The sequence below is a fragment of the Kogia breviceps genome, chromosome 8 (genome assembly GCF_026419965.1).
Source record: "Kogia breviceps isolate mKogBre1 chromosome 8, mKogBre1 haplotype 1, whole genome shotgun sequence".
Taxonomy (NCBI): Eukaryota; Metazoa; Chordata; class Mammalia; order Artiodactyla; family Physeteridae; genus Kogia; species Kogia breviceps.
The window spans coordinates 73,912,688-73,933,764 of NC_081317.1; the positions used below are offsets into that span (position 1 = coordinate 73,912,688).

Here is a 21,077-nt window from a genome sequence, read left to right on the forward strand (position 1 = left end):
TCCAGATGACTCAAATATACAAGAAAACTTTAAAATTCTCTTAGAATAAAATTATAAAAAGAATTGAGAGAGGTATCAGTCACATTAGAAAAATGTTATTTTTTTCATGGTTTAGAATTTTGTTTTTTAAAAGAAACTGTATTGTTTTTCTTAGTTGTAAAACAAACTCATAGGGGTTTTTATTCCTAGATTTGTACTTCTTTGCATATACAAAAAGTAGATTTAATTCTTCACAATACTACAGTGATCTCTGAGAAGAACAAATTAGAATCAGATTATATGGCTGCTGCATCACAGCTACGTCTCACAGAGGTAAAATGTTTGCTTTTCGTTTTATTTTGGGGCTTCACACCAGTTTGAAAATGTGTGTGTGTGTGTGGTGGGGGTGTGTATGTATATACGTATATATGTGTGTGTGTGTGTGTGTGTGTATATATATATATCATGCCTTGCAATATGCAGTTTTTTTATGCTCTTTAATTTACAAATGTAATGCATCCTGCTGATGAGGAAGCAATATTTGAAACCCTTTGTATGTATGCTGCATTTTATGTTATTTGATTGGGGGAGGGGTGGTAATAATCAAAAAAGAGAATTAGAGTCCCTGATTTAGTCACTTGAAAACCAGAGTCTCATGTCTGCTTTCTTAACCAATTATAGTTGTTACTGTTACCAAGCAGCAACTGGTAGCTTTTATTGCAGTTTGTATCCCATAAAGTAAACTGCAGATGAGTTCTAATCAACACTACGAGTGGCCTTAGTGTGTAATCTTGGTGATTTAATCTTGTGTTAATATCTGTGAAACGATGATAAATATTGAAATAGTGGGGGGTTGGGGTGATGTCCTAAGTTAACATAAATTCCAAAGAAGAACTAGCAACAAAGTGAGTTAGTATAACAGTGGCATAGTTTTTGAGTCTTCCAAATCCTTTCCCCAAAATAGAAGAGCAACTAGGATAACATAACAGTTAACAAACAACCCATGGACAACATACACAACAGACCAAGCTTTAAGGTATCCCTATAGGTGTATTGCAGTATATTCTCACACTTAACCACCCAGGCTTAACATCAGTCTAGTTAAGGGCTTAGTCCCCAATAAAACTACCCTTACTTCAAATGCTAGCTGCAAGTTCAGAGGTCCCCAGGCCACCTGCACTTCTGACTAACTGGCTACAAATTCAAGGGTTCTTATGACTCCCCCAGGTTCTGTAATTAACTAGAGTGACTCACAGAACTGAAGAAAATGTTATATTTAACAATTACAGTTTTATTATAAACGATACAAATCCCTACTAGTCAAATGAAGAGACATGTAGGGTGAGGTCTGGGAGGGTCTTGAACACAGTTTCTGTACACTTTTCTGGTGAAATCAGGATGTGTCACCCTCCTAGCATCAGTGTGTTCACTAACCAAGAAGCTCTATGGAGCTTCAGTGTTCAGGTTATTTATTGGAGTTGCATTACCTAGGCATGATTGATTGGATCATTGGCCATGTGGTTGAACTCAATCTCCAGCCCTCCTCCCTGGAATTCAAGAGATTGGGAGGACAATTATAAGACTCAAAGCCCCGGCCCTCCCCTGTAGCCACATGATTTGTCTTTCTGGCATTGCCTTCCCCCATCCTGAGTCACTCCTTAGCATAGTAAAGTCAGGTGTGATCCTAGGAGGGGCCCATGAATAACAAAGACAGACACTCCTATCACTCAGACAATTCCTAGGGTTTTAGAGTCTTCCTCCCAAGAACCAGGGACAAACATCCATCAAATTCTATATTTTACAATACCTTTGAACTCCAAAATATAGGTGGGTAAGATCAAATCAGCAGCAGCAGCATCAAGACTGGTGTGGTATCAGAAAGTATATGGTAAGAAGCAGAGGCAAGGCTCCAAGAATCCAAAAATCAAGTCACCAACAGGTACTCATCTCTAAAGAAAAGAGGCCCCATTTGTTGTGGAAAGTTCAGCAGACCAATTTGAGAGCAGCTGAAACTGGGAGGTGACTGTAGACTCAAGAAAGGTCAGATGGTGTTGGGGTGGTGGTTCAGGCCCTGTGAACTTTCAAATTAACCGAAACTGCTCTGCAGAATAAAGCTGCTTACTGAGGAGAACTAGAACTACAGGATAGACTAAGGAGATAGTAAGCATGTATCATGTGATTATGAGGCTGACACAGTAGCTGAAGGCACAACACTCTAAACATGGGAGAAGGGAGACAGTGTAAGTAAAATGGAATATATTTGCTGATTATCCTATAGGTACTCTCAGGAAATAAAAGGATACTACTTCAGATTAGATGCTTTGGGAGAGGGAAATGAGGGAGAATTTCAATATTGTTTATAGTAGGAACCAGTATCTCAAAAAAAAGATATTAAGGCCATAAGTAAGGATATTGTGTAATATATTTTGCACATAATCTTTCAAATAAAAATAGCTTTCCTAAATGCCAAAAATACATGAAAAAGGGAGAAGGGGACAATATAAAACAGATTATATCACTGAAGATTAGCTATTTAATTTATATACATATTAAGACAAAACAATGGCAGAACTTAGGCCAAACATCAATCAATCATATCATTAAATATAAATGGAGATAATTTATCTTTTTAAAAAATTTTTTGAAGTAAATTCCCATACTATGCATAATATGAGAGGCACATCTAAAAGAAAGAGATTCAAGAAGGTTTAAAATGAAAGGACAGTGAGCACAAGGGATCATTTGGGGTCAAAAAGACTCAAAATATTAATCAAAAATATATGATAAACCTATGAATTTCTTAATTGATGCTTAAAATAATAATGGTCACCTTTGGAGGATATTAGGGAACAAGCTCATGATTTTGAAAAATGGCAAAGAAAGAATCTAACATTTATGCTATCTTTTTAATGTGAACTATTTAGGATAAACAAATGAGATGGGGAAGTTTTTCTTTACAGAAGTATTTCAGTTAACAAATGCAGAAGGAAAAAAAAAAGAAAAGAAATGCAGAAGGAATTATACTATTAGAATATCACCACCTTGTAGCTGCTAATGAATCAGTGGATCACATTAGCTGCTAACATCACAAAAAGGTAGCCAGATATTTATTTATATGTATCCTGATGCAAGGACATAACACAACACCACCTATGAACTAATCTTGTGAAAAAATGAAATTTCAATCCGATTAAGCCTCTAGAACAAGGTTTCTCAATCTCAGCACTATGTATATTTGGAACTGGATAATTCTTTTTGTGGGGGGCTGTCTTTACCAGCATCCCTGGCCTTTGTTTGCTAGATGCCAGTAGTACACTGTTCCCTCAGCTGTGACAACCAAAAATATTTCCAGACACTGCCCTGGGGAGCAGAATTACCCCCATTTCAGAACCATTGCTCTAAAACTACCAGTTTACAGGAAATACAGGAGAGCAAAAAATATGCTAAATGACTCCACAGGAATACAGTCAGCAAAATCTAGAACATAAGGTACTATACAGGGACAAATCATTTACTTTAGCACTGTCCAATAGGAATATGGTACAAGCTGTATGTCATTATAAAGTCTCTAGTGACCAAATTTTAAAAAGTAAAGAGAAATAGGTAAAATTACCTATCCATTTAATAGTATATTTAACTCAGTAAATTAAAATGTTATTTCAACATGTAATCAATATTGGAAAATTATTGAGATATTTTATAATTTTATAATAAGCCTTCAAAATACTGTAATAAATACTTACATCTGAATTCAGATGATACATTTTCATCAGAAACATTAGATTTTATAAAACTTAAGAGTTGCAAAAGTAAATTCATATACTCAGATTATTCTAAACATTTTCTGGTGGCTAAAGTGAGTATTGATTTTAAATTTTAAATTATTTTAAATTAAAAATTGTCTCTCAGAACTCTAGTCACATATGACTTGTGCCTTACTTTATTGGGCAGTGCAGTACTGTAACTAAGATAAAAAGGGGAGAGGAAATGTATAAGCTAAAAGGGACTTAAAAAAATGTGCTAACCAAATACTATGTGTGGACATTATTTTGATCCTGATTTGAGCAAAGCAACTACTTAAAAAAGAAGTTCTAAGAAATGGAATTTTGAATATTGACTCAATATTTGATAGTATTAGAGTTTACTGATAGTATTTTTTAAGTTTGATAATGTGGTTATGGATTTTTTTATCTTTTAGAAATACATTGCCGTAATAGTTACAAAGAAAATAATGTTTGGAATTGCTTCAGAATAATCCAGGGAGGGGGCCATGTGGGGAGGGAGTGTAGATGAAACTGTGATGGTCATGAGTTGAGAATTGTTGAAGAAGCTGGATGGTAGATACATAAAGGTTTATTATACTGTTCTCTCTCCTGTTTCATATATTTCTACATTTCCCATAATAAAAAGTAAATGTTTCCATTCTTGGCCATGATGAAACAGGGGCTCAGTTTACCCTCTTCTTTTAAACCACTAAAAGATGGGACAAAGTATATAAAACAAAGATTTTCAGACATTGAATAACAGGCAGCATAGGACAGTGATTCCCTAAGAGAAGGGAAAACAGAACCAGGTGAGCTCTACAATTTCCTTAGCTTATTGCCTGGAGAGTTTCTAGGCCACAATGTAGGGAAGAGGGATTTAATAGGAGAGAGCATAACAGTACAGATCCTACAGACATTAAAAGGATTTGTTCATTGAAATGAACAAATTTCTTAGATACAAGCTATCAAAGATCACTGAAGAAGGAGCTAATTAGAATAGCCCTATATTTACTAAAGAAATCATATTTGTAGTTAAAAGCCTTCCCATAAAGAAAACTACAGGCCCAGAGGCTTCACTGGTGAATTCTACCAAGCATTTAAAAGAATTAATATCCATTCTACCTGAAGTCTAGAAAAGGTGAAAAGGAAGGGAATACTTGACACATTATATGAGGCCAGCCTTAGATATCAAAACAAGACAAAGGAAAACTACAGACCAATATCTCTCATGAACATAGATGAAGAAATTCTTAATAAAATGTTAGCAAATCAAATTCAGCAGTATATAAGAGTAGTATATCCTAACCATATGAGTTTATCCCAGAAATACAAGGTTGATTTAACATGTGGAAATTCCTAAGTATAAATTCACCACATTAACTAGAGAAAAACCACATCATCTCATCTCAGTATATGCAGAAAAAATATTTGACAAAATCCAGTATCCTTGTATGATAAAAAACTTTCTGCATCTAGAAATAGGAAACTTCATCCTCCTGATACTCAGTGGTGGAAACAAGGAAAATGCTCACTCTCGCCAATTTTATTTCACATTGTGCTGGAGGTTCTAGCCAGTGCAACAAGGCAAGAAAAAGAGAAGGCTTACATATTGAAAAGGGAGAAGAAACTTGCCCATTTCAGACAAATACGATCATTTCTGTGGAAAATATTAAGGAATGTACAGAAACACTTCTAGTTGATTTAGCAAGGTTGCAGGATACAAGTTCAATATGTAGAAATCAGTTGTGGTTCCGTCTGTTAGCAATGAACAATTTGAAACTGAAATTTAAAAATACTGTGTACAATAGCATCAAAAATATTAAGTACATAGGGATGTATATATATTGGCTTGGCCAAAAAGTTCATTCGGGTTTATTTGTAAGATGTTACAAAAACCCGAACGAACTTTTTGGCCAGCCCAATATATATGACCTATACACTAAAAACTATAAAAGTAAATGGAATTGACTGTGTTCATGGATCAGTGATTCAAGATTTGTTAGAATGTCAGTGCTCCTCCAAATCTGTAGATTCTTTGGAAGGGTTTTAGTCTTTGGAAGTTGACAAGCTTATTCTAGAATGCAGTGGGCTTAGAAGAACTTTGAAAAAGAACAAATTGTATGACAGAAACTACCTAATTTTAAGACTTATTACAAAGCTACAGTAATGAAGACACCATTGTATTGGTGTAAAAATAGACATATGTATCAGTGGAACAGAGAATCCAGAAATAGATACACATATATACAGTTAGTTATTTTTTGGCAAAGATACTGAGGCAATTTAATGTAGAAAGAATAGTTTAACAAATAGTGCTGGGACAATTGAATAGTCACATACAAAAAATGAACTACAACCCTTACCTCATACCATATACAAATGGATCGTAGACTTAAATGTAAGAACTAAAGCTATAAAACTTCTTGAAGAAAACATAAGAGAAAATCTTAGTGACCTTAGTTTTGACCAAATAGAATAAATAGAACACTAAAAGCATGAATTATAAAGGGAAAGAAATCAGAAGTTATACTTCCTCAAAATTAAAAATTTTTCAGTAGACACTTAAGAAAAGGCAGGCTACACAGTGGGGAAATGTATTTGCAAAACATACATCTGACAGAGGACTTGTATTTAGATGAAGGGCTCTTACTATGGGCCAAATCTAGCCTAAGGTCTGTTTATGTAAAGTCCCTTCAAGCTAAGAATAGCTTTTGCATTTTTAAAAGCCTCCACCCAAAAAAAGAAGAATATGTGACAGACTGTATGTGGCCCTCAAAACCTAAAATATTTACTTAGTGACTCTATATAGAAAAAGTTTGCTGACCCCCGATAGATACTATAAAAAGAACTCTTAACAATCATCAATATAAGGAAGACAATTCAGTCAAAAGAACAGGCCAAAGATTTAAACATATTCTTCACTAAAGTATACAGAGAGCAAATGAGCCCAACCTTATTAGTCAGTAGGGAAATGTGAATTAAAGTCATAATGAGCTATCACCACAGACCTACTAGAATGATTTAAAATTTTAAGACTGACCAAACCAAAGTGCTGGTGAGCGTGTGGAGCATCTGCAACTTGCATACATTTCTAGTAGAGATTTAAAGTGAATAACCACTTTGGAAGACCATTTGAGAGATTCTTAAATGCTAAACATATAACTGGCATGTGATCCAGCCATTCCTCTCCCAGTATTTACCCAAGAGAAATAAAAGCATACGTCCATGAAAGACTGGTACACAAATGTTTAGCAACTTTCTTTGTAATAGCTAAAAAAAAATGAAATTCTACAAAATGCAGAATGCTTAGTGACTGAAATAAATCAGTGGTTGCCTGTGAAGGGTACAGTGGGATGGATTACAGAGGGATACACAGTTGTTGAAGGCAATAGATATGTTCATTATTGGTGGTAATGGTTTCACTGATGTACATAGTTGTCAAAATTCATCAAGTTGTACACTTTATATATGTGCAGGTTATTTATTCATTAGTTACACTTCAGAACTGAAAATTTTAAGGAGAAATCTTAAGATTTTATCACTTGTTTCACTGAAGTTTTTTTTTTAGTATGAAATTTTATATACAAGAGTAAAAAGAGTAATATAACATCCATGTGTCCAGTGTCCCTTCCAGCAGATGTAACACTTTGCCATATTTGTTGCAGGGTTTTAAGACTATTCATGTATTCAGAGTCCCCTTGAACCCTTTCCTATCCGTTCTTCTGCTTTGTTAGAAGATACTCCTTTCTGGAAGTGGTCTGTACATGATTCACTTTACACTTACCAGAAACAAACGTGTTGTGTAAAAGTGAACTGTAGTAGTATCTTTCAGTGGAAAGAGTCTTTAGAGGCTGGGTAGCCATAGGATTGCATAGATGAATGGAAAGATTAAATCAGAGTAGAAGAACAGCTTCATTATTTTGAAGCCAGCTTCTTCAAACTCTCTGGCTTCTTGAAAAAAAGCTAGAAGAAATGGGAAAAAATACAAGAATTTTGCTAGCAGGTAAGCATGTTAAAGTACGTAAGCACAAACACACCTAGCCAAAAGGAGCTGAAGGTCAGGTTCCATATCCTAGGGTTGGGTAGTTCAGTTTGAGCAAAAACCGGAGGGTTGGAAGATGGGAAAGTTCCTTCCCTCTCCCTACCCCACCCAAAGAAAAGGGGTGGAGGAAGACAGGAAGGCAGTGGATGTGTAGCAGTAGTCACTCTGAATATGTAGAAGAGATACGGCAAAGAAACTTGGGTGTGGGTGCTGGATGTGGAACAAGTTTCCAACGGAGAGTTCATCATTGTTTACTTCGTGGGAGCATAAGGGAAGTCATCTGCAGACTGTGTGTTCTCTTGGTAAATAATGATAGAGCCCATGCCGAAATTTCTTCATTGATTGAGCCTGTGAACCTGGTTGTTGAGTATGGTGTTATAGAAGAGATTTCATGAAGGAATTGACCCCTTATGCAGATATATGGAGTTTTCCGTCCAGTCACACGAGACAGTATTTGATCCTGCTGCCTGAAGTTTTGTTTTTGAATTGTCAATGAGAACTTAAGAAAATTATGGGTGTCGTGTTACAGAAGTATCACAAAATCATGTTAACTTTGGAGTAAGCCCTCTCCCAGACTTCAGCCGCTGTTGACATGGTTAGAGATACTCTTCAGCAGCCTTAGTTCACATAGATGTACTAAGATTAGGTGCAAACTGTGACTCATCCATTTTGTTAGTAGTAGTAGAAATAGTAATATTTTGAGTTGAGCTGACTACTCTGGAGAGTAGGAAAGTTCTTGTGTGGAGGTTTTGTTTTCAATCTTTGAGTCACTAATTTTTTACAAAGATGGCCACATTATACTGTCTAGAGAAATAATCTGATTAGCTGCGTGTCACTCTAGATTTTGTTACCTGGAAATAATACCCACTCAGTTCTCAGCCTCTTACTATACTCACACACACATGTTGTCAGGTTTTTCCATACTAATCTTACTTGATACTTACCCCTGGCTTTATTTTGTATTTCCTCAACAATATTTTGCAGCATGGTTTCCCTTTTTTATATGTTGATCTGAAAGTTATTAAATGCTTTTTATTCATAATTGTCTTACCAACCCTTTTGTAAGGTTCTTTTATTTCTTACACTATGTTTTGATAAGTTTTGTTACTGACTGATCATAGTCACCAACCACACATTTTAAACAGTCAAGAATGATGAGTAAAAGATACAGAGAAGAGTGTTTGGTAGCTCATTTTCTCTTTCATTTGCTCTTTTTCCTTCTCATGTTTGCTGTCACTTACCCATATTTGCTCTTACCTATTCTTCTACTGTCCTACTGCATTTGAAACAAAAAGAAATCATTTCCTTCCTTCCTTCCCTCCCTCCCTCCCCTCCTCCTTTGGACACACTGCAGGTTGTACTAAGGAACCATTACTGCCACTTCAGGATTTGTCTTTTACCCTGATCATGAAAACAAGTTCACAAAAGAAGACTGACGCAAAAATTCAGTAGGGACTTGTGAAGGAATTTAGGGATAACTAACCACCACTGAGTTTGAAACTTCCTCAAATTATTGGAAGGCAAATAGGGGAAAAAGGGTTCCAGACCCATAAAACATCTCCAGAGGTATGTCATTACCTTCTGGAATATTTTTACAACAATAAGCTGACTGAATCCAGATATGGAGTGGACAGATGGATGTACATGTTACTTGGTTTTTTACTTTGGGCAGCGTTCCTAACCACTCCAAGCCTATTGTCTTCAGCCATAGGTATTATGATACCTAACTTGCAGGGATATTTGTGATAGTAAATTTAATAACATACATCATGATGCTTAGTGTGTGCCTAGCATGAAGCCCATATTTCCTTAAGAAGTATAGCTTTACATCAGGATTAATATGACAAGAATTGGAAGTTGTTAAGTTTGTTTATCCTAATACTAAATTTAGAAATTCTGTGCTTTCATCTGATGTTCTTTCCTCTGCCGGCCTGCTTACTACTCTCCCACAAAAAACAACTTCAGAGGACTTTTTTTTCACCCAATTTAAATGAGATATATGTATTTGGCAGGAAAAAATCCTTTCCCAAGTAAATAGTATTAATGTCACTGCTTATTGTTTACTATTAGGCAGACTGAAATAGAATTTGTAAGCTTGTATATTAAAACATCAGTGAAGACCACTGATTTCTAAACTTCAAATTCTACGTTAAAATTTTAAGCTGCTTAAAAAAAAGATTAAATACTTTTCATATTTCTAAAATATATATTCAGTCTAGTATGAATGAAAACTTATGGTTAACATTCGAATTTGAAACCAGTTACATTGGAATGAAATTTGATTCTTTTCTTTATATGAAAGGAAAATTGAGGAAGAAATGTTTCGATCTACAACCAGTTTTTAAGTAAAAGCTTATGCTACCTAGAACATAGTTTAATTCCTTTCACACCAAAATGGCTTTCATTTTGTTTCACTCTTATGTTAATAAATTAAGTAGAATATTTACTGTGTGTGTTAAGTTTATGTGCAACATATATTTAGTAAGAAATTGTGAACAATCTGATTTTTTCCACTAGAGGGCCCTCTTAAGAGAAGGTTTTTCTTGTTTAGTGTCAAGGTATTTCTGTACAACTTTCATAACAATTGAACTTTATCAAAAGACTTTCAGACAAAAGATAATACGTATTCATTTCTTTCAGGATACGTACCTACAGAGTAATCTTTTCTGAGATGTTGGTGGGGGGTATTTTGTAAGTTTGCCATTTTCTCCCCTTATGTTTTACACAGATGAACTGTTTCTGTGGCCTTTTAACTGTTAAAAGCTAGATTCTATGAAGAAATGTAAATAAGCCCTTTTCACTAGCCTGAATTTACAGTGTTATCTTATATAATTGAACTCTTTCTGCATCCCACCCCCGCAGAAAACCTCAGTAAGAATTACGGGGTGGGGGAAGAACAGGTGCTATGTGAATAGTGTTACAAACATGTATGTATAGAAACAACATTGTCTTTTCTTTTTTTTTTTTTTTTTTGAATTTAGTTTTGGCTGCATTGGGTCTTCATTGCTGCGCACAGGCTTTTCTCTCATTGCGGCGAGCAGGGGCTACTCTTTGTTGTGGTGCGCAGGCTTCTCGTTGTGGTGGTTTCTGTTGTTGCGAAGCACGGGTTCTAGGCGCAAGGGCTTTAGTAGTTGTGGCTCGCGGGCTCTAGAGCACAGGCTCAGTAGATGTAGATGCGCACGGGCTTAGTTGCTCTGTGGCATGTGGGATCTTCCTGGACCAGGGCTCGAACCCGTGTCCCCGGCATTGGCAGGCAGATTCTTAACCACTGTGCCACCAGGGAAGCCCTCTGATAAAGATTTTATTAGACATATGCCACCAAACAGAAGGAAACTATTGAATTAGCTTTTGTCCTAAGCCCAGAGCCCCAGATATTCAGCTTGGGAATATTTCTTTCCCATAATGTTCTAATACTTCATTTTAGCAAGATCCAGAGGAATAGAAAGCAGGAAGAGAAGACTTTAGGAGTGTTTAGTTTTGTCTAGCTGTCCCATGTTTTGCATTTGCCTGAGTATAATAGGCTCCAGAGAGCAGAGTAAGGGTGACTGGGAGTCTTTAATTTTCTTTTATTTCTCTTGATGTGTAGGGGCCAAGGAATCCATTCAAGGAAACTTTATATTGATACTAACTGATCAGTATAAAGGCTTGCTTGCATTTTCAGATCAGTCCAGTATATATATACTTTTACTTTTTATAACTTTTGTCTTAGTTTACTTTCTTTGCTGTCAAACTTGCATGCATAAAAATTACCTCAGGACATTATTAATAATACAAATGTCCAGGCCTTGGTCCCAGAGGTCTTAATTGAATAGATCTGGCTTGTGGCTGGGACATCAATACTGTTTAACAAATCTTCCCGCTATCTCACCCCTGCCCTGGTACTTTTTGTGCAGACCGAAGTCCGATGGAAAGAGCAAACTAAGACCTGTTTTCTTTTTCAGGACCCTAATCATTTGCTATTTCCATCTTAATATCTTTAAACCATATATAAAAAAGGAGATAATACATTTCTTTAGGATGGTAATGAGGATTATATTAATTACAGTATAGGATAGGGGTGATAAACATGGTTGGCACACAGAAGGCATCCCATGATGCCCTTTTTTTTCTTTTTCATTTTTTTTTTAACATCTTCATTGGAGTATAATTGCTTTACAATGGTGTGTTAGTTTCTGCTTTATAACAAAGTGAATCAGTTATACCTATGCATATATCCCCATATCTCTTCCCTCTTGCGTCTCCCTCCCTCCCACCCTCCCTATCCCACCCCTCTAGGTGGTCACAAACAAAGCACAGAGCTGATCTCCCTGTGCTGTGTGGCTGCTTCCCACTAGCTATCTATTTTACATTTGGTAGTGTTTATATGTCTGTGCCACTCTCTCTTTGTTCCAGCTTACCCTTCCCCGTCCCCGGGTCCTCAAGTCCATTCTCTACATCTGTGTCTTTATTTCTGTCTTGCCCCTAGGTTCTTCATGACATTTTTTTTTCTTAGATTCCATATATATGTGTTAGCATACGGTATTTGTTTTTCTCTTTCTGACTTACTTCACTCTGTATGACAGACTCTAGGTCCACCCACCTCACTACAAATAACTCAATTTCATTTCTTTTTATGGCTGAGTAATATTCCATTGTATATATGTGCCACGTCTTCTTTATCCATTCATCTGTCGATGGACACTTAGGTTGCTTCCATGTCCTCCACGATGCCCTTCTTGTTACACATGAAACTTTTGCCACCTGGCTCTTGCCCACCTTGCCACTCTCATCTTTTACATCCTTACCTCTCCTCCAGCCACATTGAATTTCTTGTTCCCTAAATAAGCAGGCCCTGGAGGCTTCCGTGGCCTGTATGTTTTAAATCACCCATCCTGGGAATGCCTTCTGCTCCTCCCTCTTTAGTAATTTCTTATTTGTCCTTTTAAGATCATTCACTTGTCATAGCTTCTGTGGCCGCTCTGGCCTTCCTCCATCCCTTGCCCGCACCACACACATACTCTCTTTGCGTAATTCCTCTTTCTTTTTTAATGTGCAAAATGGGGATAATAATACTGTACAGTGCTGTGAGAAATAGGGAATGTGTGTGAAGCACCTAGCACATAAGCTTTCAGTAAATAGTAGCTGTTTCTTGTATGGTAATGTCTTTGTGTATCTTTCTTATTCACCTTTCTATGCTCAGTGCATAATAAAATACTGACATTTGATAGGTTCTCAGTAATTATTTTGTGAAGGAACGAATGGGTCCATGAATAAATGATAGCTACATGAAAGGTGCTTGGAAAACTATCAAACATTATTTAAAGGTTCTGCTTACATTTGAATGCTGAGTGTTTGGATATGAAGCCTACATACTGTATATATCAAATTTTATTAGAGTATAATTATACATAGCTAAATTAAACTTTCAGAAAAAGGCAGTTAAATTTAAATTTCAGATCTCTTATGGATTCAAGAAATGCCATATTAATGTCCCAATATATTTTGAAGTTTAAGTTCATATTTAACCTTTACAATAAAATCAGCCATGGTTTGAGATATGTTTTCAGATGATTTGCTTATCACAATAAAAATTCAATAATATATTTGATATAATGTGGTGGTTTAATAAAATAGCCCTCTGATTTAACAGTAACATACAAATTTTCAAAATATTTTTTTCTTGTATTAGCAACATTTCATCGAGTTGGATGAAAGTAGACAGAGATTATTGCAGAAATGCAAGGAACTTATGAAGAGAGCCAGGCAAGTATGTAACCTGGGTGCAGAGCAGACCGTTCCTCAAGAATATCAGACAGTAAGTATAAAAAGTATATAACTCTACAAGCTAACATTTAAGACAGTTATTTTTAAGCTTAAAGTGTGTTAGGCATTGTACTGGGCCATGAAAAACACAATGTGCCATAAAATATGAGATCCCCCCCACCCCGTGCCACCATTTTTAAACTGAGTATGTATGTAAAGTAATTTTGCTCAACGAATGTCACTGTACTCAGACTTGGACACCAGTCAGTCTTATTGCTTCATACTAAAGTTATTAAAACATGGGTGTTATTTTGCAAAATTATTAATGCCATAACATTCATTCTTCCAGTAAAAAGCTTTTTTCCCCAAGCATCCTTTTAAGAGGTAGGGTCAGGAGATGGGTTATAGCTTTTCATGGAAGCGTAGTACCAGTAATTGATATATAAGGAACGGTAAACAGAGGTGATATTTAGACAAACGAAGGCAAAATGAAAATGTTTTCCTGGAAATTAGGGTGTTTATTTACGGTTGAGTGGGAGCTGAATCTTTATGGCTGACATCTGTTGCTAAGGAAAAAAAGGGCCTTTCTTTCTTTACATTATGCGTATTTTATACTCTGACATATCATTCAGTTAGTAAAATGAGAAGATACTGCCCTTTCTTCCAAGTTCCACCATTAATTAGGTAGCTCTGTGACCCAAAGCTTTATCTGACAGGTAGGAATAATACCTTACCTACATACTTACTCTTTCAGAATAATGTCAAAGTAAAATTAGAAATAAAATTTTAAATATCTGGTATTTGTGTGGCTTTTTTAATTTTTAATTTCAAATGTTATCTATTTCAGTAGATAATGAAGTGTCTGCTAAAGATATAAATAGAACTGGAAATAAAACTTATTTGGATTATAACTTTCATATCCTCAAAGATTGTGTTTTATGCTATCAGACCCAGAAACTAGGGAGAATAGATCTGTTTGGATACATAGTAGGAATTTAGTAGATATTTATAAGACAATTGAGGGGCTATTGTTTCTAAAAATAAGACTTCTCCAGAATACATTGTGTTATAAAATAAGTAAATATTAGTATAATATCTGTACTAATTTTTTCTTTCAGAAAGTAGCATGATTCTATCCTTGATACATGGTACTGTTTTGAAAGGAACAAGATTAGAACATAGTTCATGAGTTCATTAAAAATGTATTGATTACCTTCTATATATCATGCACTGAACAAAATACACATACTTCTCTCTTGAAATTTATATTCTGATCTGGAGGGTGGGGAAGACAAATCAAAAAGCAAACAGATTATGTCGGGGATAGCAAGAGGTACTAAGAAGAAGAATAAAATAAGGTAAGGGGCTAGAGTGTCAGGGAAGGCTCCTTTGAGAAGATACTATTTTAGAAGAGTCCTGAATGAAGAGAAAAAATCAGTCAAGTGAAGGTTTGAAGGAAAAGCATTCCAGGCAGAGGAAACAGCTCATACAAAGCTCCTGAGGCAGAAGTATACTTGGCCTGTTTCAAAATAGAAAGAATCTCAGTGGGGCTACAATTTATAATCCAAGCAGAAAAGGAGGGCAGAAGCCAGATCCTGTAGGGCCTTATAGACCATAGAAGGAATTTGGGCTCTATTTTGAGATGGAATCCACTGGAGAATTTTAAACGGAAGAGTTACAGAGGTAGGACATCTTCAGTTTGTAAAAGAGCACTCCAACTGCTATATGGAAAATAAAGTAGGGATACCAGAATGGAAGCACAAAGACCATTTAGAAGATTATTGCTTTGGACCAGGCAAGAGATTTTTGTGGCATGGATTAGGGTGGAAGCATTAGAGACAGAGCAGTTTACAGACTTGAGGTATCTTTTAATGACAGAACCAGCAGGACTTGCTAGTGGATTTGAGTTGAAGGGTAAGAGAGAGAACCCCTAAATTTGTTCATTTACTGAGATGGAAAAGATTGAAGGACAAATCAGTTTGCTCAAATTGGTGGGGAAGGTGAGGAAGTTGAAGACTGGTGTTTCACCATCTTAAATTTGTCTATTAAAGAGTCAAATGAAGATACCAAGTGTTTGGCACATGAGTTCAAATCTCAATGGACAGGTCAGATTCAGCAAAATATACTTAAATATCTGAAGGCCTATAGAAGTTGAACTGCTTTCCAAAAGGTTAAGGAAAAAAAGACAGGTTAAGATATTAGATTAATGCAGTGTGTTAGGATCTCTTTCAAGGTTTCAATATTTGTTTTGTACATTGTAGTACATAAACTTTTGCAGGTTGTGCTGAAAAAACAATGTACTGCTTTGCCTCGCCCCACAATAAAGTGTCTCTTCTAATTTGTCTCTGTGGCATGGTCTCAGAAGATAGTACTGTGGTGAAATTCTGCTGTCAAAGTAATTGGATTCTTAGGATGCTTTTGTAGTTCTTCACAAGTACAGTATAAAGTTCTAACTTCTTGCTCTCTTTCAATGCCCCACATATTCTGGACCCATTCTACCAATTCAGCAAGTACCCACCATTCCAAATGGACACAACTCCTCACCCCCCATGGTATGCAGTGCTCATTCTTTTTTCCAAGCTCCTGTCTCCCCTCTGCCTTACTTTTCCCTAGCCATTTGCTTTAAGTCCCAGAGATGGAATCTGGGCCTGAATTCTCTCTTGTAGCTCCTGTAGCATGAACTGATACTTCCTTTCTCTGAATTCCATTAACCTGTATGATATGTACTGCTTATTTTAATACTCAACATCAATACATTGCCTTAAGGTGTTAGCCCGTGTTATTAAGTATATACATTTTGTTTTCTTTTAAAGCATAAGCTTTTTGAAAGCAAAAAGCCATGTTTATAATTCATTTGATTTCTTAATGTGTGCTAGCATGCTGTTCAACACATAGTAGATACTACTTACTCAGAATATTTTTCTTTTAACTATTTGAATTGAACTATTTTCACTGTACTATCTAAAATGATGGACAATTTTTTTCTTGTTTAGGCTTTTCAAGATCTTCCAAACACCTTGGATGAAATTGATGCTTTATTAACTGAAGAAAGATCAAGAGCTTCTTGCTTCACAGGACTGAATCCTACAGTATGCCTCTTTCCCTAATGCCCACTGCAGTCACCACAGCCTCCCCCAAACACAAACATGCGCGCGTGCGCGCGCACACACACACACACACACAGAGTTCCCTCCAGTACTTGCCTCCCACTCTGTACTGGAGCTCTTGGTAATAATAAGCTAGACAGCAGGAACAATGTGCTTTTAAATGCCAGATTCTGAATCTATTATAATTTTAAATAGATTCTTCCTAAGGAACACAGTGTTCTGTGCCTTTTCTTTATAAAAAGAATACTTGGGCTAACCTGAAATACTGCAATGTCTATTTTTTCAAGGATAAAAAAATGGCATTTTCAGTATGTTACAAGAACATAAATTAACTGCATACAAACAATGCAACAAAAGTGGCATTTTCAGTTAATGTTTTAATTGATGCAAAATTTTCTATAATTTTATCCTTTGGTAGATTAATCTTAAAGATTTTTTTTCCTGCCAGGTTGTTGAGGAGTACACAAGAAGAGAAGAAGAAATAGAGCAATTAACTGAGGAACTAAAGATAAAGAAAGTTGAACTGGATAAATACAGGGAAAACATTTCACAGGTAATTATTCAACCATTTATCATATGGGAATGCAGAATAATGCAAAATGAAATGATACATTGCATTTTTTCTTAGAAGCGTATGTTCTCATGACCAGATTGATATTGATATTAAATTTGTTTTATATAAAATTTTGTATCAATGCAATAACACTTTAAAATTGTGTTTTTATATTGCCTTTACTTGCAGGTAAAAGAAAGGTGGCTGAATCCTTTAAAAGAGCTGGTAGAAAAAATTAATGAAAAATTTAGCAATTTTTTTAGTTCCATGCAGTGTGCTGGTGAAATTGATCTCCATACAGAAAATGAGGTAAAGTTGCATTTGAAATATTTCCTGGCAAGTAATTTTAATTATATGCTAAAAAGTACATGTAAATTGTTTATTTACTGTAAAGTTATATCTGTGAAAATTTGGCTTACAAAAATTTGTCCAAAGGAAGGAAAAGACCATATATGGGATTCCATCAGGCTCACTTTTTTTTTTTTTTTTTTGGTGACATTTGAGATTAGTGACTAATACCTTACAAAGTCTTTTCATATCCAGTCTAAGTAATGGTTATTCAGGTGTGGTAAGCAAATGCATTGCTTTTTGAATCTGCTACTCAGGTTTGAAGAGTCATAAACAAATTGGCAAACATAACTGAAATATAGTATAGTATCAGTGGTTTCCTTTTGATCAAAAATTTGAGTTCACAAGAATAAAAATATTTAGAAATTTGGTACTAATTTCTTGAGCTATACATTCATGCATTGCAGTTGTGGGTAAAATAAGATTTCCATTAAGAAATGTGTAAAGAGGGACTTCCCTGGCAATCCAGTGGTTAAGACTTAGCCTTACAGTATAGGGGGTGTGGGTTCAATCCGTGGTTGGGGAGCTAAGATCCCACATGCCTCTTGGCCAAAAAGCCAAAACATAGAATAGAAGCAATATTGTAACATACTCAATAAAGACTTCAAAAATGGTCCACATCAAAAATACATATACATATATTTTTTAAATGTGTAAAGAGATGAACTGGGATGTGCTTCAAAATAATTGGGAAAGAGGAGTGGGTGGAGTTATAGATGAAACAAGATTGGTCATGTATTGATGATCATAGTTGAGACTGGTTGATGGTAGATACATTAAGCTTATTTTAGGGTTCTAATTTTGTAAATGTTGAAACTTTTCCCTTATAAAGCAAGGTAGCACCTTTATTTCCCCTCAGGAACTTTATTATCTGCTTAGTGTGAGACATAAGGATAGCAAACATCATTTCACTTTAAGTTTTAGTAAGATATTAGACCTGCCATGAGAATTTTTATCTACTCTACATAGTGTGGGCTTGTTAGAAGGAAGAGATGTGTTATAACAAATATAATTTATAATATACATTCTATGTACCAGACACTGCCAAGCACTTCTAGGTTTATCTTGTTTAATCCTCAGAACCATTCTATAAAGCAGAATGGTTTAAAACTGTATTTTATAAATAAACTGAAACAGTAAAATATTAGAACCACTTACTCTCTGCAAGCTCTAGAGGTCTCCAAGGATCTATTTAGATAAAACTAATATCATGAGGTTTTAAGTTCTTTACTCTTATAATTGATTTATTCAGTCTATTTTCAAAAAATTGTATGAAATTACCAGAGAAAACTCTCACCTTTCATCAGCTTTTAAAATGTTTTATAGGAAGACTATGATAAATATGGAATTCGAATTAGAGTCAAATTTCGCAGTAGCACTCAACTGCATGAATTAACTCCTCATCATCAAAGTGGAGGTGAAAGAAGTGTTTCTACCATGTTATACTTGATGGCACTTCAGGAGCTTAATAGATGTCCATTCAGAGTAGTTGATGAAATCAATCAGGTATAGCTTATTCTTTTATTGGGTTTCACTGTATCTTGTAATAGATTTAAATCTAATCATTATTATTGTCATTGTTTAGGGAATGGACCCAATCAATGAACGGAGAGTGTTTGAAATGGTTGTAAATACTGCTTGTAAAGAAAACACATCTCAGTACTTCTTTATTACACCAAAGGTAGGTAATAGGTAACCTAAAAATACTCATACTCAGAAGTCCCTCGTGGCTAAAACATGTAGCAGATTTTGGCCCAATATGTAAATATGAACACTCCCAAAATAGAACTAAAAAGATTATAGTAATATTTATATTATTAAAGGGGACAAGTTCCAGTGACATACTTAATCAGAAACCTTGTTATCAGAGGAAGAAATGTAGGAGGCATAGCATTATGTTCTAGAACTGAGATTTCCTCCATGCTTTTGGCACTTATTCTTCCTCTAAAGAAGTTCCTCTTTTAGCACTAAAAAATGACAGGAGAATATAAACCCTAAAACGCTGGTCCTTCTCGTTTCCCCGGAAAGGTCTGTTTTGGTGGTGTGCTCTGCCCTTTTTTAATTCACCAGTGCCACTGACTTGGCCCAGAGGCAGTCCTGAGTACCCCATGATCTTCTGTTCATATATTAACTTTGGGGGAAAAAAAAGAAAGAATTATCTTCACAGAGAATTTTCCATAAGCTAGGACCATTACAATGGGAAATTTTCTTTTGTGGGTCAATTATAAAACTGATGTACAGTAATCAAAGATGTATTTATTAATGTAACAGATTTTTTTAAAGTGTTAAATGAAAAATTTCATTGGAAATCCCATCTTAAATTCCATTTTTTATTGAATAGTATAATCTGTCTTCTTTTTCCAGCAGATACCCTGTGGAGTAGCTAGATCTGTTAATTCCCTATTGTTTACCAAACATGTTGGCCTATAAACCAAACCTCCCTGTTATATACACTTTTCAGGCTACCGATCTCTTACAGTGCCTCACCATAGAAGTTGCTTGAGAAGTGTTTTGTGGATAAAAGAGTGAAAGTATCCTAGGGAAATTCTGGAGGACACACTTTTCCAGGGTCAACCTAAGAAGTTGTATGATCCCATTTGGCCTATGAATATAGAGGGCTCCCAAGGCATTTTGATGATTCCTTAGGCCATGCTTCAGATGTGCTAATTCAAATGAGGATACAGTCGGGCAGGGTGTATATTGAATTGAGAACTTAAGAGTTTCATTCATATTACAAATAAAATAATATATTTGACTATACACTTGTAAGGTGGGAAAGTTGTGCTTCTTAACGGAAAGCATTATATGACAGTTTGTTTGAACACTTACAGCTCCTGCAAAATCTTCCTTATAATGAAAAGATGACGGTGTTATTTGTCTACAATGGTCCTCATATGCTTGAACCAAACAGATGGAATTTAAAGGCTTTCCAAAGGAGGCGGCGCCGTATTACATTCACTCAGCCTTCTCAATAAAAGTAAAGGGCAAGAACTTTGGGACTTTTCTGTTAAATCCTGTATATAAGTGTGGCTCAACTGAATAAAAGTTAGGAGATTCATTAAGACTAAAAGATCAGTTATTTTTGGAAACCCGCTATTAGATACAAATGGGTCGATCAAAAGAGACCATAATAACTTCTTTCTGTGGAACATCATCTGGTAGTAAAAATTAAGTCTTCTTGAGTCCTTAGCACTCTGACCGTAAGTCATTGTGTCCCCATTTTTAAAAGTATTTGCTACTCAAATCAAAGGTACGGTGGAAGGGCTTATCAATTACAAGAAGTTTAGTTGACATGGTAACCCTGAGCTTTACTTGCAAAGTAATTTTAACTACTTTTAGAGTCTAAAGATGACTCCACAGCTTAAGTCATAGTTTCTCCCATTGTTATATTTAATTTTTAAAATTTGATATGGAAATGTCTAGTCTAATGTATAGTAATAATTTATGGCAAATCTATTCATTTCTTCCTATTAAAAAGATTACCTTATCGCCACTAGGAAATGGAATTTTATGAGCCTTTTAAAAAAGTTTTATGAAACTTG

At 35.4% G+C, this 21,077-nt stretch overlaps 1 protein-coding gene across 3 annotated transcripts in view; it reads left to right on the plus strand.

Annotated features, from left to right (window-relative positions):
* The window catches only part of SMC5 (structural maintenance of chromosomes 5), a 99,648-nt gene extending 79,051 nt beyond the window's left edge, over positions 1-20,597 (plus strand). Inside the window, exons 17-25 of one of the 3 annotated variants that reach the window (XR_010841598.1) lie at positions 190-312; positions 13,454-13,579; positions 16,000-16,079; positions 16,521-16,616; positions 17,083-17,187; positions 17,377-17,496; positions 18,862-19,041; positions 19,121-19,216; positions 20,367-20,597. Coding sequence is in view for 2 of the 3 variants with exons in the window: in XM_059072711.2 (XP_058928694.1) it covers positions 190-312; positions 13,454-13,579; positions 16,035-16,079; positions 16,521-16,616; positions 17,083-17,187; positions 17,377-17,496; positions 18,862-19,041; positions 19,121-19,216; positions 20,367-20,510 (1,035 nt within the window). In the remaining variant the exon portion in view is untranslated. The remainder of the gene's footprint in view (positions 1-189; positions 313-13,453; positions 13,580-15,999; positions 16,080-16,520; positions 16,617-17,082; positions 17,188-17,376; positions 17,497-18,861; positions 19,042-19,120; positions 19,217-20,366) is intronic. The other 2 variants (XM_059072711.2, XM_059072712.2) reach the window with 2 other exon arrangements.
* Positions 20,598-21,077: the final 480 nt, after the last annotated feature.